The sequence below is a fragment of the Chelonia mydas genome, chromosome 11, assembly GCF_015237465.2.
Source record: "Chelonia mydas isolate rCheMyd1 chromosome 11, rCheMyd1.pri.v2, whole genome shotgun sequence".
Classification (NCBI taxonomy): Eukaryota; Metazoa; Chordata; order Testudines; family Cheloniidae; genus Chelonia; species Chelonia mydas.
This window is the reverse complement of record NC_051251.2, coordinates 69,184,646-69,207,720: the sequence shown is the minus strand read 5'-3', so window position 1 is coordinate 69,207,720 and position 23,075 is coordinate 69,184,646. Positions and strand designations below refer to the sequence as shown.

The window sequence follows — 23,075 nt, the reverse complement described above, 5'->3', positions numbered from 1 at the left end:
CAGCAACCCCCCAATAAGCCCCCACAGCAACCCCGCAACATCCCCCTCCCCCACAGCAACCCCCAATATCCCCCGCAACATCCCCCTCCCCCACAGCAACCCCCAATATTCCCCCACAGCAACCCCCCAATATTCCCCTCCTGCAACATCCCCCTCCCCCCACAGCAACCCCCCATATCCCCCGCAACATCCCCCTCCCCCCACAGCAACCCCAATATCCCCCTCCCCCACAGCAACCCCCCAATAACCCCCGACAGCAACCCCCAATATCCCCCCGCAACATCCCCCTCACCCACAGCAATCCCCAATATCCCCCTCCTGCAACGTCCCCCTCCCCCACAGCAACCCCCCCAAACACCTCCCACCGCGCCCCGCCCAGCAGTCCCCCGAGTCCTCCAGTGTATACGAGACGGGCGAGACAGAGCGGCTACAGCTCCGGCCCTCGGCAGCGGGCGGAAGTGCGTAGCCCGCCGAGCCGGGCCCGGAAGTGGTGGGTGGCGCGCGCGGAGTGGCCGCTGCGGGCACCGAGCGGAGCGGGGCGGCTCGGGGCCGGGGCCGCGGGGGAAGATGCCAGTGGCGGTGATGGCGGACACCTCCTTCAGCTTCAAGAAGCTGCTGGAGCAGTGCGAGACCCAGGAGCTGGAGGTAGCGGGGCGGGCGCTGGGGCTCGCCGCAGGCGGCCAGGGGCGGCGGCAGCAGCAGCCGCCGTGAGAGACCGGTGGCCGCAGGGGCGGGAAGAGGGCGCGGCGGGGTGACGGTGACCAGTGGCCGCCTGAAGAGGTCGGCGCTGCTGCTGCTGGTGGACCCCGAACCCCTCCCCCCTCCGGCTGGTGAACCCCTCCCGCCCCCGCGGCTCAGCCCGGGGCCACCGCCTCCCGGGGAGCCGCTCAGCCCGCTTCTCCCCGCGCTGGGACTCGGGGGAGCGGGGGCTGCCGCCGGCCTGCTGGGGGACCTCGCGCGGCTCGCGTTCTCTCTCTGCCTTTCCCTCCTGGTGCCCCCTGTCTCGCCTCTTTAGTGTGTACCTTTTCAGAGCCCCGACTGTCCCTGGCTACGTGTGTGTGTACACACACATAGTGCCTAGGATGATGGGGCACCAATCTCAGTTGGGCCTTCTCTCCATTACCATAATACTGCGAACAATAGTAGTTCCTCCCAGGGTTTAATACCTGGGCCCTTAGAGGAGAAATCTTCTGTAGCTTTCTGCTAGAAAGCCTCTAATAAACTTCAGGTTTCAGAGTAGCAGCCGTGTTAGTCTGTATTCGCAAAAAGAAAAGGAGGACTTGTGGCACCTTAGAGACTAACCAGTTTATTTGAGCATAAGCTTTCGTGAGCCACAGCTCACTTCATCGGATGCATACTGTGGAAAGTGTAGAAGATCGCTCACGAAAGCTTATGCTCAAATAAATTGGTTAGTCTCTAAGGTGCCACAAGTACTCCTTTTCTGATAAACTTGAAGCTTTCTCCTAAACTGGCTGCTTAGAAGAAGGAATATTCTCTTTTCTTTTTCCTCACATCCCAGAGCCCACTGGCTACAGCAAAGTGGTCTCCACTAATATACCCCCCTCTGCTGGTTTTTTTGGGGTCCTACTCAGTATGTGTTTTGTGCCTGTCTGCAACCATGTGAGTATCTTGTCAATTTCACTTCTGCACAGTAACCTTCTGAATAGCAGCAGTTTGGACGCTGGAGAAGGCTGGCCAACTTAGTTCTACTGCACCTTGAGAAAGCTCTGTGGCATCTCCTCCAGGCTCCCTGATGTTGGGAGCAGGGAGTTGCTGGAACTTAGTGAGCTCTTGGGAGCTGTTACAAGCCAGCGTAAATTTTAGAGGAACCTCAAGGCAGCTGTAAGTTATCCCAGCATCAGATCTAGGGACGTACCACTTTCCTCCTGCACTTTGAGCAGAACACTGCAACTAGTTCTCAGTCTCAGTGTGTTTCAGTAGATGAGTTTGTTGAAGCCCTTTAACCAAATGAAGTAGCCGTGCAACTATCTGCGTACATATGCTTGCTGCATTGTCCTTATATGCACAGCACAACTGAAAGTCTAACAGAACTCATTACACATGAAAATTCTATATTTTCAAATTTGTAACTTTGTTTTAAAACCTTTTTCTTTTTTTCAAACTCAGCAGAGTGTGTGCTGCTTATATAGTACATGTCAAGTTTGAAGTTGCAAAGCTTGACTGGTGTGGAGTCAGTAAATAAGGAAGTGTTATTTTCTCCTCATAACAAGAAGTGGGGTCACCAAATGAAATTAATAGGCAGCAGGTTTAAAACAAATAAAAGGAAGTATTTGTCACACAATGCACAGTCAGCCTGTGGAACTCCTTGCCAGAGGATGTTGTGAAGGCCAGGACTGTAACAGGGTTCAAAAAAGAACTAGATAAGTTCATGGAGGATAAGTCCATCAATGGCTATTAGCCAGGATGGGTAGGCATGGTGTCCCGAGCCTCTGTTTGTCAGAAGCTTGGAATGGGTGACAGGCGATGGATCACTTGATGATTACCTGTTCTGTTCATTCCCTCTGGGGCACCTGGCATTGGCCACTGTTGGAAGATAGGCTAGTGGGCTAGATGGACCTTTGGTCTGATTCAGTATGGCTGTTTTTATGTTCTTGTTCTCAGTTGGTAATCGGGGCCGGGGGGGAGGGGGGGAGAATGTACATTCATCTCCAAAATGGCCAAAGGAATTTTGCTTAGCCTTTGTTTAAAAAACAAACAAAACTTTCATGCAGAGACCAAGTATAGTAAAGTTCTGCCTAGAAACTAAAGGATTTGGAATGTCATGAATGAACACCTGGAGATGGGGCTTGGGTGGGAACTGTCTGGATCCTGAAGTATAGTGGCTGCTGCTAATGTCAGTGTTCTAATTGATGCTCATGTAACGAAAGACCTTATTGTAATATACCCATGCTAGGGAACAGGATTAAGGTTTCTGACTTGTTGGAATTAAAATTTTGACCTTAATATTGATGTAATCTTTTATATAATTTATAACAAAGTCAAACTGGCTGTGAACAGATGCGCGCGCTCTCTGATGTGGAAACTAGCTAATCTTATGTGAAATGTTAAATTATGGGTTCTCTCCTGTTGGAATCAGAGATATTTAGTAAAAAAAATTACTTCAATTTCCCTTCTTAACTGTTTAAGATGTATAATCCAATTAAGTGAGTTGGATTTGTTTTTTAAGGCCCCTGGAGGAATTGCAACACCCCCAGTTTATGGTCAGCTTCTAGCACTGTACCTGCTGCACAATGACATGTAAGTAGCTGTTACTGTCACCCTAGAAATTTAAAATATGTACAGGAATTCAGTATCATAATTAGAACTTGACCTAAACTTGACAGAACTGTTTAAAAACTGTTGTGTGTTAATTATCCAGTGCACTGGGCACAAGTATGTGAAAACAGCAGTAAATGTACAGATAAACTAATGATCTTATTCTTTTCTTCCTTTTCAGCTTGTCAGGAATAATAAATGCTATTTCCCTGTAAAGTCTTTTTCTTCTCTCACCTGCCCCTTCTTGAAAGCCTGGGAAAATAGATGGGTCTTACAGTGTTCAGCTTATTCAGCTCTGGTGGCTCATGGCTGGTAGCTTTCCAGAGTCAGTGGCCACGTCTCTGCTGAAATGTCTTGTCTTCATATTCTTTGCAATTAAACCAGGGGGCTTATCTTCTCAAGTACCATAGCCATGGTTTCATGCAAGGAGAGTGTCAGTTTTTCAAGCAGACATTACCCAATCCAGTTACTTTGGCAGCTGGTGCAGCTCAGGGGAAACAGCTTGTAATTTACCTCCTTCTGGGAGAGACTGTATTCAGCACTAGCTGAAGCTTCCAAATAGTCTTCCAGCATAGCCCAATGTAGTGTGAATACTGTGATCTGTTCTGGAGATGACGGTGGGAAACTGGCACGGTCCACGTAATGAAGAAAAGGTCTCAACCTTCTAGACTAGAGTGGTGGTCCGCGGACCGGTGCCGGTCCGCGAGCCATCAGCTGCCCGTCTGTGCACACACTGGGGAAAAAAAATTGCCGGTCCCCCACATCAGATAGCTTGAGAAGCACTGTTCTAGACAACCATGGATGGAAAAAACATTTTTGGCCACCATTGGCTACCTAAATATTAGAGGCCATTGAAGCAAATGAGATTCCCCCACAGACTGCAACGCTGTATTGCAACTGGTAGACAATCATAGAAGCTGAAAACCTCTAACTAGTTCTTCTGATTGGGCATCAAAACAATCATCAAACAATTACTTTTAATCTTGTCTGTAATGCCAACCAGCTCTCCCTAATTTAAGTCTCAATCTGGTAAACACCGGGTAAATTGCTTAATCGTAGTCTGAAATTTAAAAGACAGTATTGAGATTGGTTACATTTCAATCATATTTAACACTTTCTTATTGCTGCTGTAAAATCCTGTAAGCTTTTTCAAATGAGCCACAATATAGATAAAATCCAGAAGTCTTTGCTTCTCAGCCGTACAGTATGTGCATATGCTGTGACACTATATTGATATGCATTGTTCTTGAGGGTGTATAAGAACTATCAGGAATAATTCTGCTTTCAGGCTTCTGAAAGCATGGGTCACGTATGCAGTTTTTAGCGTTTTAAGAAGTCAGCATCTACCCATGGATACCACAGAGTGGTATCAGAAATCGCAATATTTCTCTTTACTTACAATGGAAGGTCAGAGAAATATCCAGCCATTGTGTTTACTATGTGGCTAAATGGTGATATTGGTATTTTGGCTGCTCATAGGAGAGGAGGGATCGGCACAAACTTTCCGGTTAACGGGCTTGTCAGTTTTAAGTGGGCACTCTAAAGATAAGGAACAACCTTTTCCTATATTACTAAATAGCATCTTGGATTATTTAGGCTGAGCATTTTACCTCTTATTTACTTCTTGCTACTTGCATTTCACTAGGCTGGATAATGAACATAGACTTCAGTTTCTCTTTGGTGTTATCATGTGCTGCTGTTTGTGTTCACAATATTGCAGGGGAATGTTTTCATTAAACTTCAGTGTCATGACGTTCTGAACACAGGCTTGCAATATGTCCTCTTATTGCATCTATTTCAAAATTACTTGCATAGTTGAATTTTTGTATCTCCCTTGATATAAAGCCATTTTACTGCAGATTTTTAAGCATTAAGATGACATGTATAGCATAAATCGGTGTGTGATGCTATTAAATGCTTGATTTGTTCACCCCATTAAGTGTAGCACTTACATCAGAAGACATCTTTAATATCACTGTCTTTTCATAGGTTTCTAGCAGTAATTATCTGATGAATATAATTGTTAAAAATATTTTTAACTGATCTTTATTTTGTTTATTAGGAATAATGCACGATATCTTTGGAAAAGAATTCCTCCTGCTATTAAATCTGTAAGTATTCCCTTCAGTACAGTTTAAGACTGGAGATGGTACTGTGCTCTATTCTACATGTTTAGAGATAAGGGTTTTTCCAAAATGTGGCATTTAAAATAAATCTTCACTTTTAGTCGGAGCTGTGCGGTTGATGACTGGCCCAGGTTCAAAGTTTTGAGCTCTTCAACCACTTTGCCAGCAGATGGCACTGACCAGGCATGCCAGCCTGTTCCCTTTGCTGATAGGTATCATCTGCATCTGTCTGCTCCTGCAAAATGCTCTCTTATTCTGTCTATTTTGCTACCCAAAATAATGAGCCTTTCAGGCCACCTCCTCAAAATACATTGGAGTTCAGCAAATCAGCAATAGTTGTTGCTGGAAACCTAGTTCCTCATGACAAAAATGGCCATCAGCAGAAAGAAGGCAAAGGACCCATTCTGAGTACTTCCAGATACCAAAAGTCAGGCAGATACATCCTGCAGTTGATTCACAACCTCAGCCAACTTTTCAAAAGGTCAAAACGGTGTCTGGGAACACTTCTGTCACTGTTGGAAAGAGGAGGCTGATAACGTCACTGGATTTTATTTATAGTTATATTTACATGTGAATGTATCCCCTTATTGGCATGAATTTCAGAAGGTTCTGTCTGACTCTCCACCTGGGCTTTAGGAGACACTACAGTGTTCAGTGTAAATTACTATTCTCCCTATGATACACTGGAATGCAGTAGAATCCTAAAAGACGCATCTCAGAAGAAAGCTTTTTTTCTTCCTCCTTGCACTTCTTGGTATAATGGATAGAGGACTTGAAAATAAAACAGCCAACGGGTATAGCAGGAACCAAACTCCACATTTTGCGTCTCATAGCTACAGTGATGTCTAACTACCAGAAACAATAGAATGCTTCCATATGAGGCACTCTCCAAGATATCTGAGATATGTGGCCACAAGCCAGACTAATCCATCATTCCAAAGCATGATTTAATGAATTCCAGTGGCTGGGTTTCCAGATTACAAGTGAATACTGAAAGCTTTGTGTTGAACTACTGAATCCATAAAAAGAACAGGAGTACTTGTGGCACCCTAGAGACTAACAAATTTATTAGAGCATAAGCTTTCATGGGCGACAGCCAGCTTCCTCGGAGGCATAGAATGGAACATACAGTAAGATATATACATACAGAGAAGGTGTTCTCCACCTTCTCTGTATGTGTGTGTGTGTATATATATATATATATCTTCTTACTATATGTTCCATTCTATGCCTCCGATGAAGTGGGCTGTAGCCCATGAAAGTTTATGCTCTAACAAATTTGTTAGTCTCTAAGGTGCCACAAGTACTCCTGTTCTTTTTGCGGATACAGACTAACACGGCTGCCACACTGAATCCATAGTGTAGGTTTACTGTAATGCCCTGCTTGGATTAGAACCACCTTTTGAGAAGTCAGGTCTCTAATACCAAAAGTGCTTGCCTGTTTGTAGGATTTTTCTTTAGGATTTGGGTTTCTAAAGAGACAGTTGGGGCAGAAAGCTTTACATGAGGAAATAGGGAGGAAGTGGCACTGCAGTCCTCTGCCAAGAAGTCCTTGAGGTCTGAGACTGGGTAATAAATCCTCAGATACCTCTGAAAACCAATTTCCTAGTAGTGAAGGAAAGGTCAATCAGGCTCAGCCATTTGATAATAAAAGTCAACTAGTGGTCTCAGTAATATTGCTGGGTCAAACCTTTTTTTGTATCACACTTGCGACATAACTTGCCACACTTAGTAACTCCTCGTTAACAGTAATTGTCACAGCAGCTTTTGCATCCTCTGACAAAACTCATGGGAGGTGATTTCCATGATCCTCATGCCCTTTTGTGGTTTGAAACAGAATTGACCTGTCCAACAGGAATGAGAATCAGATTTACCTTTCATGCTGGAGGTCTTTCCTCTTCTTATCACCAGACTGCTGCCTATTTCTATTCTAATATGTAATTATTAGTGACATGTTGCTCTGGAGACTAGTTAGCAAGATCCACTTTCTTGGCTACATAGAAGAATCTTTATTAATTGCTTCCTATATTTATACAGCTGGTTTCTAACTTGTCCACCTGATTGCTTTCTGTCTATATTTGTTAGCATATTTATCTGTTCGTACCCTTAATCATCCAAAATTAGTCCACTTTTAAAAAGTGTGGTATAATTGTGATGTGTGTGTTTCTTGCTCCCTTCTGCACCACATTTTTTGGATGGTGACGGGGGTGTAGAAAGATGGAATAGGCAAATAACACACTCTTTACTGTATGGTGCTTGTTTTTTGAAGCGTTACCTGCTTTGTTAGTGTAAAAAAAAAAATTGGAATTGTTTGAACTGGATCATCACTCTTATACCAGTATCAGTGACATATGCGGTATCATACTGTCTGAATCTTAATATCAAGATTACTGTGGTATTTCATTCTAATTGTTGTTGTGATGCCTACTTATTCAGAGAGGGGAAAAAATATACTTCCAGCAAAATGCAATTAGTAGTGGAGTGGTCATGGCAGAGAATAATACATCTGTTCTGTTTTGATTGCTTGGTTGCTTTGTCACTGTAGGCAAATTCTGAACTTGGTGGAATTTGGTCAGTAGGACAAAGAATTTGGCAGAGAGACTTTCCAGGAATCTACACAACAATCGGCGCACATCAGTGGTCTGAGACTATTCAACCAATCATGGAAGCACTTAGAGGTACAAAAATACTTTTTAATTTTTTAAACACAGATTAAGGGCAGAGAAGTTTAATTTGAATTTGTTTTGTTGGCCATATCGGACTATATGCTACCATTAACCCTTGCTCAAGACTCACTGTGCGTTCTAGGAGGTTGTATTTTGGCTTGGATTTTTAGTGTATGCTAACTTGCTGTCAGAACAGTTTTGCTTAGATTGTGTATTTCTTGGCGCAAGGACATTCAGCCAGGCACTTTGACAGTTCTTGATAAATAGAAATGTGCTTTCTGCAGTAACTGAGCAAATACCCAGGTGTTTTTGTTAAGTAGAGCAGTAAATATTGAAAAATCTGAATCTTGAACATTTTGAAGAAATTTCTTTACCCATATAAGTTATTTATGAAACCAACATGTTTTGTACTCTCAAAATATTCTATCAATCTGTTTATACTACTGATTTAAAATTTCATTTGAAAACAAAATTAGGCCCTGATCCTGCAGTGTGCGCTGTGCAAGTAAAACCTCTGCTCATGTAGAACTCATTGCAGTGCTGGGCCAAATTTTGTTTACAAATGAAATATTAATTAGTACTGTAAACAGATGGATAGAATATTTTAAGTGTACAAAAGCTACTGGTTTCATAAATAACTCACTTGTGGAAAGAAATGTCTTCAAAATGTTCAAGATTCAGATTTTTCAAGATTCAATAAGTCTGTGGGCTTCATTGTTTTTGGGAATATACTATTCTTGACAGGTTTCAGAGTAGCAGCCGTATTAGTCTGTATTCGCAAAAAGAAAAGGAGTACTTGTGGCACCTTAGAGACCTGCATGAAAAACCCCCAAGCTTATTTTTACCAGCTTAGGTTAAAACTTCCCCAAGGTACAAACTATTTTACCTTTTGCCCCTGGAGTTTATTGCTGCCACCACCAAGTGTCTAACAAATATATAACGGAAAGAGCCCGCTTGGAGACGTCTTTCCCCCCAAAATCCTCCCAAACCCTACACCCCCTTTCCTGGGGACGGCTTGATAAAAATCCTCACCAATTTGCATAGGTGACCACAGACCCAAACCCTTGGATCTGAGAACAATGAAAAAGCATTCAGTTTTCTTACAAGAAGACTTTTAATAGAAGTAAAGAAATCATCTCTGTAAAATCAGGATGGTAGATACCTTACAGGGTGATTAGATTCAAAACATAGAGAATCCCTCTAGGCAAAACCTTAAGTTACAAAAAGACACACAAACAGGAATATAAATTCCATTCAGCACAACTTATTTTATCAGCCATTTAAACAAAACAGAATCTAACGCATATCTAACTAGATTGCTTATTAGCCCTTTACAGGAGTTCTGACCTGCATTGCTGCTCTGGTCCCGGCAAAAGCAACACACAGACAGAGAGAACCCTTTGTTTCCAGGCAAATAGACAGAAAACCCCTCTAGTTGCTCTTAGGTTAAAAAAAAAAAAAAAAAAAAACCCTCTTCAGGTCTATGAAGACCTGTGAATTTCCCTGCAGGAGGTTAACTACCCTGCCTTTAAGTAGAGAGAACTCCAGCTCACAAAAGACAATTCCCTTTTGTCTCTGCTCTGGCCCCCAAGCAGACACAAAAAAACATCTTAACTGCTTTCAGCTTAAAACCTGCTTTCCAACAGCCCAAAGGAAAAAAAATTTCCTTTTAAAATCTGTGCTTCTGGTTCAAAAAATCTCAAAATTTGTTAGTCTCTAAGGTGCCACAAGTACTCCTTTTCTTATTACTTCTTGAATATCCCTCTCACTCGGGGGTGGCCAAAGGAGCCAGAATTTACCTAGGTACATTGCCAAAGAGCCACAGTAATATGTCAGCAGCCCCCCATCAGCTCCCCTGCACCTGCCAGCAGCCCTGCTGATCAGCACCTCTCCCTTCTTCCCCATGCCTCCTGCAGCATGCAGGAGGCTCTGCGGGGAGGGGGAGGAGCGAGGGTATAATAGGCTCAGGGACGGGGGCAGGAAGGAGTGGGGGGGCCTTGGGGGAAGGGGTGAAGTAGGGGCAGGGCCTGTGGCAGAGTCAGGGGTTGAGCAGTGAGCGCGTGCACACACACCTCCCGGCACACTGGAAAGTTGTCGGCTGTAGCTCCAGCCCTGGAGTTGGTGCCTATGCAAGGAGCCGCACATTAACTTCTGAAGAGTCGCATGCGGATCTGGAGCCACAGGTTGGCCACCTGTGATCTAACTGAATAACTGAAATTTATACAGAGGGTATCACAACCACATTGTGTTGAAGGGATATTTCCAACTTGTTAAGAATAAAAATCAACCTTGAAGATTGTCCCATAGCCTTCAGAGATCTTAACTGACGGATTTCAAATATGAAGCTCCAATATAAAACCTTTACAGGAACACATCAGTTTCAACATTAGATTTAAATGATTTCTTCTAATAAACACCGTGATGTACCGCAAATAGAATGATGGGCCTCTTTTGCTTTCACATTATAGTCTAGTTTTAATTGCATATCTGGAATGCTGATGATCAAGCTTCTGATATGACACAACTTTCAAAATAAGTCCCTCTTATTGGATTCCACAAGCTTGACAATGTCCCTTTAAAATTAGTCTTACACCTTGCAGGATTCTAAGGAATCTTACTTGGAGTTTGCCTAATGTAAGCAGTTATGGGCAAAGATTCTACTTTTTCTTTTTTGAAAATTAAAGACACTTAGTGCAGATGTTTCTGAGTGGTAACATCTTGCTTAACACTAATGTGCTAATAGCTTTTCACTGCAAGGGGGCACTAGAGTCTGTGAAAATATTTTTTTGTCGGCTATTTCACTATCCCCTCTCAAAACATGAATTCCAGTTCATTCTTTGGGCTAATAAGGAAACAATTTGATGTAGTGTTACTTTGGAGCCATATTGGGATTAAAGCATCATTTAAGACATGAATCTGTCATTTATTTAAACATTTATTATTTATTTTTAATTATTGAATAATTATATTTAAACTTAAATTAGTAATTGACTTTTTAGAATTTTGCAGAAATAAAATTGGATAGCTAATTAGCTATGAACATTTCAGTTTTACTTACAGTAAAATTGGAAGCATTTTAGCACTTTCTGGAGTTACACCAAAAATGTTTTAAAATACTAAGATGATTTTCAGAACATGTTATCCAGATCTTGTCTTTCTGAATGAGCCTAGTCCTGGGCTCGAGCAAAGTGACTAGACTGTACCTCATACCCTTTGTGCTTAAATGTTAACTGTTAAGGCACAGGGTTGGGAGTTAAGTGATCGAGGTTCTGTTCCTAGCTCTGCCACAGCCTTGGGCAAGTTCTTTTAATCTCTTTGCCTCAATGTCTCTATCTGTAAGTCATGATACTTACTGCTTGCCTCAGGGGTGTTGAAGCTCCACTAATATTTACAAAGCCTCTTTTAAGCTTGCACTCAATGGAGCATACTGTGTAAATATAAACTATTAGTATTAAGCACAAGATTTGCAGAAATGTGGCTCTCCACTGTTAGGAGACACAAAGCATTTTCAGACTTGCTGTGTGTTTTGAAGACTGAGACAATTGTATCTTTTAAAAATGTGTTCCCCTTAATAGATGCAACTAGGAGACGAGCTTTTGGACTGGTTTCTCAGGCATATACCTCAATAATTGCAGATGATTTTGCAGCCTTTGTTGGACTTCCTGTAGAAGAAGCTGTGAAAGGTAGCTTACTGTTTTACTTTCTGGATTACCTTTGAACAGACTATTTTGTTTTGAGGCTGAGACCGGAATTAAATTGACCAACTAAAGAATCCCATTATAAAATAAAAGGGGTTTAAGAACACTTTCCCTTCCTTACACCAAGTCAAAAAAAGGCCAGAGGGCCCTCTGTATTTAGAAAATTCATCATTGTAGGCCTAACAGATTTTGGTGAAAATGTTTCAAATAAATTGAAGGAAAACTGGAGATAAAGTTGACCTTTATGAAATTTTAATAATGGATTCTTGTACGTTCCTGATTTTTAATGGAGCGCTGTTCGACAGCTTGGGTCTGAAGTCTTGTCCATAAAAGAAAACCTTTACAAAACCTAATTAATAGGGTTTCCATTAATGTAAATCTGTTCTTGGAATTTAAATATTTCAAAGCAGTGTTACAATGTGAATATTGCCAACAATTGCTTGTACCAGAGAATTGGAAAGTGATACTGGTTAGAAACCATAGTGACATTTCCTAGTCTGTATTTCACTCATCTTGTCAGATTAAAATAAAGTAAAATTAAAGCATAAATGTATACATTAAATAACATTTCAAAAAAATTTCCATTTTAATAATCTAGGAATATCTGTAACATGTGAAGTATATCGTGTGGAGTAGGTTTCACCCTGCTCAGTTCTCTGCTCAATGAGGTCCCACTTCTGCCCCTGCTGCTCTTGTAACCCCTTTTAAGGCAAAGGGATGGGGAGTAGAGGGGTACAGCAAAATAAATTGGGAGGAGGATCCAAAAATATACATAAGGTTGAGATTATTATGAAAGCAGATGATTACTGAGAAGGGAAACAGTAAAAGCAAATTGCTTAATTTTTAGGATGGGAAATGTATTTGAGTTCTCCAGTTACCACCATTTACTAGGTTAGGATCCACAATAAACCTTCCTCCTTTGAAATAGCGGAGGAATTCCATTTTTCGTAAGAGTGTGAGAAGCCCACGCTCCAGGACAAGAAATGAAAGTAAAGCTTTGCATCAGGCCTGACTGAATAAGTCTCAGGGTACTATCACTTCTACAAAGGTCATGCATTTATACAACTAAATGTCTCCAGCAGTGCATCTTGTCATAAGCTCTTCTGAGAAATAAATCTTTAAAAAGTTGGATTGCAGAGTAAAAGTGTATTCAGACATTTTCCAGTGAGTGGGAACTTTGGATTATTTGATACTGGAGTCAAACACAGAGGATATCATTTCTCCCTCACCCCTTTCCCTTCAGTGTGCCTACCTGTTTCCCTTTAGCTGATCACCGCCTAAATAAACCTAGTGTCTTCCCCCCCTCCACCCCCCCCAAAAGTGGATCTAACATGACACTTGCTGTCATCACTTTGTTCACTTTGCTTATGTGTTCCTACCCTTTCCCTCACACTGTCTCTGTATTGTCTGTTTAGATTGTAAGCTCTTCAGGGGAGGGAGCATGTCTGTGTTGTGTTTATACAGCGCCTAGCAAATGAGGTGCTGGTCCATGGCTGAGGCTCATAGGTGCTATGGTAATACATATAATAAATTGTAATTGTTTCGTTCTTATGAATTTTTAAAATGCATTTTCAGGTGTTTTAGAACAAGGATGGCAAGCAGACTCAACAACTCGTATGGTAATGCCTAAAAAGCCAGGTAGGTGGAGCTGTTATTCCATGATGCATTTTGGATCTGGCTTGATATTTCTAGTATTGTATCCTTCAGTGTAATTAAAATTATGCCTAATATAATTTGAGTTTGTTTTGTATAGCAAGGACATCTTGACACAGGAGATTAGGGGAGCGGCTTCACAGAGCATACTTTTTGCCAATGACATTATGCCGTTCCGTAAAGATAAATACTAACTGGAAAGAGACCTAGGGTTGCATTGTAAGAAAATGGTATACAGATCAGCCAACAAAAGATGGAACACGTGCAATACTTAATTGAGAGGGACAACAAGAAGCCAGTAAAATTAGTTAGTATGTGCGACAGTTGAAGTACCTCGGTTCAATGTTGAGCCATTCAGAGAATGTGATTTGAATAGCGTTTGGTGTAAATGAAGAGAGTTGATGGGAATTCTCTGCAATAAGAGTATGCCAAGTAAACTACAGAGCAAAGTATGTAAGATCACGATTAGGCCAGCCACGGTGTATGGGTCGGAATTCTGGCCAATAAGGGCGAGAGAACTACTTCTGCTTCACGCTGCTGAAATGAGAATGATCAGGGGAACACTTGGGTAAGACCAGAGCTGGTATGCTACGTAATGAAATGGTACAAGCTAGGAGGCAGAAAGTCTCCATTATGGAAAAGCTGAGGGAGTATCGACTTAGATGGCCGAGTCCTGTGGGATGATGTGGGTTACATTGGCCAGGGAGGGCAAGAGCTAGTAATTGTGGGACAAAGATGACAAGGAAGACCTGGAAAAGGATGGTTCGAAATGCTGAAGGAGAACATGAAAGTTGGTGTCAGCTTGGAATATGCTCAAATAAATTGGTTAGTCTCTAAGGTGCCACAAGTACTCCTTTTCTTTTTGCAAATACAGACTAACACGGCTGCTACTCTGAAACCTGTCAACATTATTAAGGGACTGGAACACATGAATTATGAGGAGAGGCTGAGGGAACTGGGGATGTTTAGTCTACAGAAGGAAAGAATGAGATTTGATAGCTGTTTTCAACTACCTGAAAGGGGGTTCCAAAGAGGATGGCTCTAGACTGTTCTCAGTGGTAGCAGATGACAGAACAAGGAGCAATGGTCTCAAGTTGCAGTGGGGGAGATTTAGGTTGGATATTAGGAAAAACTTTTTCACTAGGAGGGTGGTGAAACACTGGAATGCGTTACCTAGGGAGGTGGTGGAATCTCCTTCCTTGGAAGTTTTTAAGGTCAGGCTTGACAAAGCCCTGGCTGGGATGATTTAATTGGGGATCGGTCCTGCTTTGAGCAGGGGGTTGGACTAGATGACCTCCTGAGGTCCCTTCCAACCCTGATATTCTATGATTCTACTCGGTTGCCACCTAAAAGTTGCCAATATTTGGCAGTTGCCAATAAGCAGAAGGCAGGTTTGTGAGGCTGCAGCTAGGGAAGGAAGCACTGTGATGTGCCTTCCCTGGCTGTAGCCTGCAAACCTCATTGCGGGCAGAGCAGCCCACAGGAAGGGCCGCTGGAGCCCAGGCTTTCTGCGAGGAGCAGGGGCACTGGGAGCCCATGGAACTGAACAGTACCTCTTCCTGCGCTCTCTGGGCATCAGTCCCAGACCTTCCTTCCTTGGGTGCAGCCCCCAGGCAGGGTACAATGCTGAGAGCACAGGGTGAGGTACTGTGCAGCTCTAGTATCCAAGTTTTAGCTACTGCTCTGCACATAGCCTCCCCACCCAGCCTGCAGCATCTCCCCTCCTGTGCGGTCCAGGTGCACAGGCAGGTTTGCAGGGCTGCAGCCCCAGAAGGAAGCACTGGGATGTACTGAGCACAGGCTGCAGGAACGTTTGCAGGGCTGTAGCCAGGGAAGACCCATCCCAGCATCTCCCTTCCTGGCTGCAGCCTAGCAAACCTGCCTGCAACTGGGGGGTCTCTTCCAAAAAATATTGTGAATAAATGGCATGCCATTACTAGTATCCAAATCCCATTAACATTAAACTCAATGGGACGGGATTGGTTCCTGGCAAAATGTTGCTGTTAACCAAAAGTTAATACTTACTTCATTTTACACAAAGTAGATTCTGTGTTCAGTATGAACAGTGCTGTGTGTAAAAAAGAAAGCAAACATTTTGTGCAGATCCTTCAAATGTGTAAGGAGGCAGACAGTGGTATGGTCTAGTTCAGCATGATCATGTATTTATGTGTCTGTGTTTTGACACAAGATTATACACTCCACTACTTTTTTTTAATTGTAATTGTGATACGGTATTGAAAAGATAAAGCAAGTTTTTGCAAACAGCATACTGGGAAATGCTTGTCTTTAACAAAAGTAATGCTAATTAATTCTATTTATGTAAAAACTTGAGTAAAATTTTGCAAAGAGCAGAGACTACTGTTCTAAACTTCTTAAATACTAGTTTTAAACAGCACCGTAAAAACAAGGAAGAGAGGTGATTAGATCTGCCAGAATATATCTTGCTCCTAAAATGTACTGTTACATTTAACGAGCTAGGAAAAAATCCTACTGTCTTGGGCTCCGGAACAATTAAAATCCTGCTCACCTGAACAAAAAATAATGATTTAATGTGTTCCAGACAAGGTGGTGAAATTCACTTATAGTCCTGGGTGTATTGACTGACCTGAGGTTTGAACACACACCACCTGACTCAGCTGAACAGGCATATCCTCCATTTTTTCCCCCTGCGATAGGATGATGTTTACAGCAAAACAGTTTGCAACCCACACTGTGCTAACTAGTGCATATAACTAAAAGTGCTGCGTGGGGCTGAACTTCCATTGTGAGACAAATGAAATCGGCAGGAGGGCCAGTCTTCATTTTCAGTCTGTCATTCACTATGCTTAGGAGTTTAAATGGACCGATATTATACTATACAATAAAAATTTCCATGAAAGAAAATAGTAATAGGTTTGTTTCTAAGGGCTTGTCTTCACTACGGGGGTAAGCTGACCTGAGTTACGCTACTCCAACTACGTGAATAACAGCTGGAATCGACGTAGCTTAGGTCAACTTATCCCGGTGTCTTCACTGTGCTGCTTCAACAGGAGACGCTCTCCGGTCGACTTCCCTTACTCTTCTCAGAGAGCTGGAGTACTAGGTTGACCGGAGCGCACTCTGCCATCAATTTAGCGGGTCCCGATTCCTGCTGCATCAATCTCACCATAGTGAAGACCAGCCCTATGGATTATAGAGTTTTAGACAATTTTGGCTTAGTACATTAGAACTTTGCATAATGACAGGTTTCAGAGTAGCAGCCGTGTTAGTCTGTATTCGCAAAAAGAAAGGAGTACTTGTGCACCTTAGAGACTAACCAATTTATTTGAGCATAAGCTTTCGTGAGCTACAGCTCACTTCATCGGATGCGATGAAGTGCGCTGTAGCTCATGAAAGCTTATGCTCAAATAAATTGGTTAGTCTCTAAGGTGCCTCAAGTACTCCTTTTCTTTTTACATTAGAACTGTATTTTTAGCAGAATGGGTCCCTTAATGGATTAACATTTCCATTGCATTTTTCCTTTAGGGGCACTGGAAGCTTCCTTTAACAGATTTATTCCTTTACCAGGTATTTGCTCATTTTGATTTATTTTAAAAAGTGTAATATAGATAAATACACAATTTGCCTTTCTGAAACTCTTATGTGCCCTTTACATACGTAAACAAAACAAATAGCTAACTCAGCATCACCTTCCCAGCAATGTCAAATGAAACACACAACCTCCAGCAATTCACTCACTGACCAGGCAAAATTAACCCCCTCCTCAGTTTCTCTCTCCCACAGACGTCTGAGTGAGGGTGAGCATTGTAGCATGCCCAGGAACCAGTAAAACCCAGGCTAGTTTAGACCAAGTAGAGAACTGGTTCCAGAATAGAAACACCCTCGGAGAACTGCCAGTCCCCTCTCTTAAATTGAGAATGATCCAGCTCAAGCATCTCAGTTATGATTGTCATAAGGAGAGTTACCTCTCAAGTAGGCAAGTCCCAAGTGTTTAAATGGCTTTATAGCCTCTGTATGATGCAAAGAATGTATTATCTTAAACTTTCCTTTAGATAAAAAATTTGAAGTGACTCTTCCAGCTTCCACCTCTCATTTTATTTTTTTTAATTAAACTGAAGGCTTCATAATGGATTAAACTGTACAATTTTCATTGGTGATGCTGGCACCTAAAACTCTGTTCTCCATATGATACAACTGAGTATATTCAGAATACATCTGATTTGATGGTTTGACACATGTATTATAGATTCCAAGTGAACTTACATTTAGTGGAGGTTTGTCTTCCCAAGCCAGTGTGAAGTCTCTCATTTAAAAAAACATGCTTTCAAAAAGTGATAGCCTTCTGTTTTCCCCCATCTGGAAGTGGGGTGCTTTGCATATTTGGGGTTGAGGATTCATTTTTTTTATACAAAGGCTAGGTGAATATCTCCCAAGTGTACTTTCCCTCAGAGAAGACCTTACAGGAGGAATCACTTCTATATAACACATTGTTTGTCTGCCTTCCCTTTCCTCAGTTTTGACTCCTTGTGTTGTTTTCCTTTCTTCGCACTATTTTTCATTTCTCCTCCTAATTATCTCTTGCCTCTATTCTTGACGGTCCCTTCAGTTTATTCTCATTCTACTCTCCTTTTCTCTTACCCCTAAATTTCATTCTCTGTTTCTCTTAATTTTCCCTTCCATTTTCAGTTATCCTCCTCTCTAACCTGCACTTCACCCTTACCACTAGATAACTCCGCATTCTTGTAGAGTTGGTACATGTACTATGGCTGCCTTCTCTTGCCAGCCATCCAGTGCTTTTTCCACCCTGCCTTGATTAGGTATGTCTCACTTTATCTTAGAGACAAAACTCAGCAGACATGCTCATTATTGCTGCTTCTAGAGCAGGGGTGGCCAAACCGCAGCTCACAAGCCGGAGGCGGCACTTTACAGTTTGTGTGGCTCACAGAGCCCCGCCTCCCTTACTCCCTTCTCCACCTACCAGACTGGGATTGGGGGTTGCTCAGGGCTTCTGCCCTGCATCAGGGTGGTGGGGCCTAGGGGCTTCTGCCCTATGGGGAGACGGGTCTCAAGCCTTCAGCTGAAGTCCCAGCTGGTGCACCCTGGAGGGCTGAAGCCCCACGTCCTGGCTGGCACTCCTGGCTCTCGAACTTCTGAAGATTATTGTATGTGGCTGAGAGGGTCAGTAAGTTTGGTCACCCTTCTTCTAGAGGAAGGCAGAATGCAAGCAGACCTATAGGAACTTTACTGTAGGTGAAGATGCTGCAGGAGTCATTTCCAGAGTTCGCAAACAGACATGATGTGCTGGAAACTTGGCAGTCCTTCAGTTTATGCCAATAGCTCTTGAAGAGTGAAGAGGTCTAGAAGTAGTGATAGACGTATCCTAGCTATTTGTAACTTTTGTTGCAGTAGTGGTGTGTTATGGGCCAAATAAGTAATTCCTTCTCCACAACACAACAAAGAATATATGAGGAGATCGCGAGTAGGAGTGAGAGTCACTCTCGGGCTGATGAGGAAACAATCTGAGGAATTTAGTATGCATTTTTCTTTAATGTCAAGGCTGCTGGGATGGGTGATGTTGGGCTTTGGTTTGCCTCCTTAATTTTATTAATGCTGTGTGTGTTTGTGTTCTTTATAGAACCTGCTACAGTTCCACCAATTCCTAATGAACAACAGTTGGCCAGATTGACTGACTATGTGGCTTTTCTTGAAAATTAATGATCCCAATCCTGTGTTCAAGACAGAACCCGGAAATTCTGTGTACTGGCAGTTCTACTATCTAAAACTTACTTTTTATCCTGTTTGTTGAATGTTGCAGCCTCCCACTACTGGAATATGTTGATAAAATATATATATAGTATATATTTTGTTCCTATATGTGTTTTGCCAAAGCAAAGTTAGTAGTTGAAGTAGTCCTTAACTCCAATAATATTTATCCATTAGGTACACAACAGTATTACATGTTAAGTTTTATTCTCTTATGACTCTCAGTGGGAAAAGGCATATCTCTCCAACTGTACTGATATAGTCTATTGCAAAGCAGCAAGCAGAAGGAAAGAAGAGTTTCCATCAGCAAAGGAGATTAACGTAATCATTAAGTCCTTTGTACTTGTGGCTTTGATGCTTCCATTGCTGGCAGTGGAATACTTACCAGGAAAATCAGTCACAAATGGATTAAGTATAAAGAGGGGAAAGCTATTCTACCTGCATCTGTAAAGGGGAAGCCTTGCAAAGTACAATAAATATTTGGTTGTGAACTATAAGTTACATTAAGTTACAGTAACTATTACTGTACTTTCCTGCAAGATTCCTTCCATTTATGGTGAGATTTTTATAACTGGTTACTCTTGTATCCATCATTGCTTACCTATTTTTGAGTTGTCTTATTTCCCCTAGGGTTAGTTTTGAGTGCTCTGTGAAAGCTATTTGTAGTCTGGTGTACTTATTTTTTTTTTTTTTTTTTTTTTTTTGCCGCAGACTGATATTTTTAATATACCTGGGGCACCTAGAGAATACATTTCAGAAAGTTGCTATGGGAGTTGGGGGAGGCAAATGTTCACTTCACTTGCTCTGAAAAAGCATTTGGTTTTGGAAGGCTTAACTTTTAAAAGCAGCCACTCTTCGGGCACTCAGACCAATATTTTGCCCTGTAACTTGTTAGAAAGTTATGCCGTGATTCTCAATACTACTCTAAAGCCTGGATCTACTTGTGTCATAGGCTGGTGATGGCTTCACTGGAAGGAGTTTTTTGCCTGCCTTTTTAGCTTTCTGGACTGCTCTTTTCATTGGAAAAGAATTTAAAAATTAGATGCCTTTGAATAAAAGAAATCTATGGAGGATGGGCTGGAGTATGCTGCACCATCAGTTGGAGTAGCATACGTCCTGTACTGCTGTATGAATCCTTGAATTCAAAATTAACTTCAGAATTGGAAAGGAAACAACTTACATTCTCTTGCCTGATCCTAATGTTTAAAAAAATGGAATCGGGGCACATAGTCGTGCCTTAAAGGGCAGTGCATGCCTTTACCTTCCTCTCTCCTTTCATTTGGTTGTCGTCAACATATTCAGTGGCTTGTCACTTGAAGATGGCAGGTTCCTGTTATCTGTAGTGACATTCTCCCAGTGTGTGCTACCTACTGTACATTCTTTTGTTTTGGGTCCGAGGGAAAGGGGTTCTAAATTGTGCGCTGTTGCTTTTAGACCCCCTTTTACATGTAACCATTTACATTCAAAAGATTATTTATTTGAAGCCCTTCCAAGTCTTGGATCTCTATAAATATTGATGCAAATATAATTTCAGTGATATTAAAACATGTTTACACTAAGCTTGTGTACCTGATTTCATTTCCTTCAAAGAGTAAATGTTCAAATCTGATGGCTAGCTGGTCAGTTTGAATGGTAAAGCTGTATGAAGGTTAATATTGTACATTATGCTTATGCGGTTATTTAATGAAGATTTATACACAGCATAAAGTGCCCTATGCATATTCCCACTCATGGGATGCTCTGACTGGTGCAGCCTTGAATGGTAGAATTCTAGATATCAGTAGCTGTTGGAGCACTCACTCATCTCCTTTGCCCCACCCTTCAGTGAACATTGAGTGTTTCAGGCAATGGTATAAACAGGGTGTGGTTCTCCAGCTATCTCAGTTCTGTCTAACCACGACCAGCTAAACAGATTTGTGTGGAGCTCAGGAATCCGTCCAGATCCATGATTAGCTGGCTAATTTAGATCTTAGTTAAGTGTTAGTTTTATTAGGGGTAGTAATATAGTTAATTGTGTGGAACTGAAGAAGAAACACGTTTTCAAAAGATGTTTCCAATGCTCTTGGATCCAGGTGAGCCAATTCCGAAAAACGAGGCTTGAGGCACCGGTGAAACAAGAAGGTACTGTGGCACCGGAGGCTGGTAGCAGTGTGGCACTGCAGCAGATAGTAGTCAAGGCACAGGTTCATAGATCGGCCAGAGAGGATCAATTTACAGTAAAGGAACAAGAAGATGATGTACCTCAACAGACTCAGATATGTATTTCTCCAAAAAGCAGAGATCATGTAGAGGAATTTAGAATTTCTCCTCTTTTGACATCACCTAAAATGCTTTTTGGTTCTTCAGAGAAAATATTTTCTCCAATTTCCCTTCTTCAGCCAAGGGTATTACTGTCTCCAGTTATGTCTGAACTAAGAATAACCTGAGAGTGGAGGAAGAGTATGGATCGTGGAAAGGATCTGTAGAGGATGTATTATAGACAAAGATACCTATATACCTTGAATCCATCTGGGCAAAGATATATACCATCAGATCTGACTATGGGTTTCTGGCCTGACTAGCAAATACCACCTTGGATTTGATGGTAACAATGACTTTCTCCAGCACCTTACTATGAATTTGCTATGTATGGGACTATTTCTCCACTTAGCTTCAAAGAGGAGGTGTAATTACTGGACCTGAAGGGTACTGATCCAGTAAAACCTATAAGCCTTGCTGTGTCTCCTACATCAGGGAGAGAATTATCAGAAGAGGGGGAATTAATGGAGTGGTGAGTCAGATCCAGACTCTGGAAGAATGACGTCCCCAGATGAGAATGTAAGGGGCAAGTGAGCCTCGCACCTTCAGACAATACAGTGGCATTCATGAGTTAGTGGATCATATGGTGAAGACATTGGATATTCCCTCTGTTTCAGTTGAGGAATTATCTCATTCCATTTTTATATATTGGGAGCAGCCACTAGACAAAGGATTACTCTTCCCTTATTGGAAGGGCTGTTCCAACTAGCAAAGGCAGTCTGGAACAATCAAAGAAGGCTGACAAATTGTACCAGTTTTCTTGGAAAGATTTCACCATGTTTCACATCCACTCATGTCCCAGTTCATTGGTTGTAGAAGCAGCTTTACAAAGATCAGAGGTGCTCAGTTGCACTCCACTCCCCCCTGATGTAGAAGGGAAAAGACTAGATGTCATTGGTAGGAAAATGTTTTCTACCACCACTTTAGCCATGCATGTTTCAAATTGAGGTTGTCATGGCAAGGTAACAGTATCGTATCTGGGGGGAAATGGTGTTCATCAGTATCTGAGGAACATAAGAAATTAGCAAACGCTCTGCTCTTGGAATGGTAGCATGTTGCTAAATATCAATTCAGATGCTTCAGCCATCGTTTTAAGAAGGCATGCATGGATTAGATCAGCAGGCCTACCTCTAAGAAGATGAGGTTTGAAGGGGAAGGTCCATTTAGCGTATGGACAGATGGAGCACTGAAAAGATGAAAAATCTGAGATCTACAGCTATATCTCTGGTCTTTATGAATAAGAGATTGTTCACAGCTCCAAACTTTAGATACCAAAGATAGTATGTTGTCTTGTACATTGATTCCTTAATAATGCCAAAGAAGGAATTATTCTCAGCCTCAAATATCATGTCTCTCAATATTAACATCAGAAGAAGTAGTCTTACAAGCCCATAATAATGGAAAGAATCACTTTTGTCATATGTGATTCCTACAAGGTCTCAGATTTGACATAAGGATTTGGAGTTATAAAACAGCCCAGCTGGACATGGTTCACCCAAAGTTTGGGTACTGTTTGTCCCAGTTTACCACAAATGGCAGTTAACATCACAACATCTTCAACAAAAAAAAACAAAAAAACTTCAAAACCAGACTACAACGAGAGACTGCTGAATTGG

General features: G+C 42.0%; 1 protein-coding gene across 6 annotated transcripts; it reads left to right on the top strand.

Annotated features, from left to right (window-relative positions):
* Positions 1–435: 435 nt before the first annotated feature.
* Positions 436–20,720, top strand: COPS8 (COP9 signalosome subunit 8). 6 transcript variants are annotated; one of them, XM_043525189.1, is made up of 9 exons: positions 436–490; positions 1,520–1,620; positions 3,188–3,258; positions 5,339–5,387; positions 7,948–8,080; positions 11,644–11,751; positions 13,342–13,404; positions 16,924–16,965; positions 19,034–20,720. In XM_043525189.1, exons 2-9 carry the CDS (start codon positions 1,594–1,596, stop codon positions 19,111–19,113), a joined length of 573 nt encoding a protein of 190 aa, XP_043381124.1. In that variant the 5' UTR covers positions 436–490; positions 1,520–1,593; the 3' UTR covers positions 19,114–20,720. The 6 variants fall into 6 exon arrangements, with proteins under 6 accessions (XP_043381124.1, XP_043381126.1, XP_037768283.1 ...); XM_037912356.2 differs by having other exon boundaries at positions 479–645; XM_043525191.1 differs by lacking the exon at positions 1,520–1,620 and having other exon boundaries at positions 468–490.
* Positions 20,721–23,075: the final 2,355 nt, after the last annotated feature.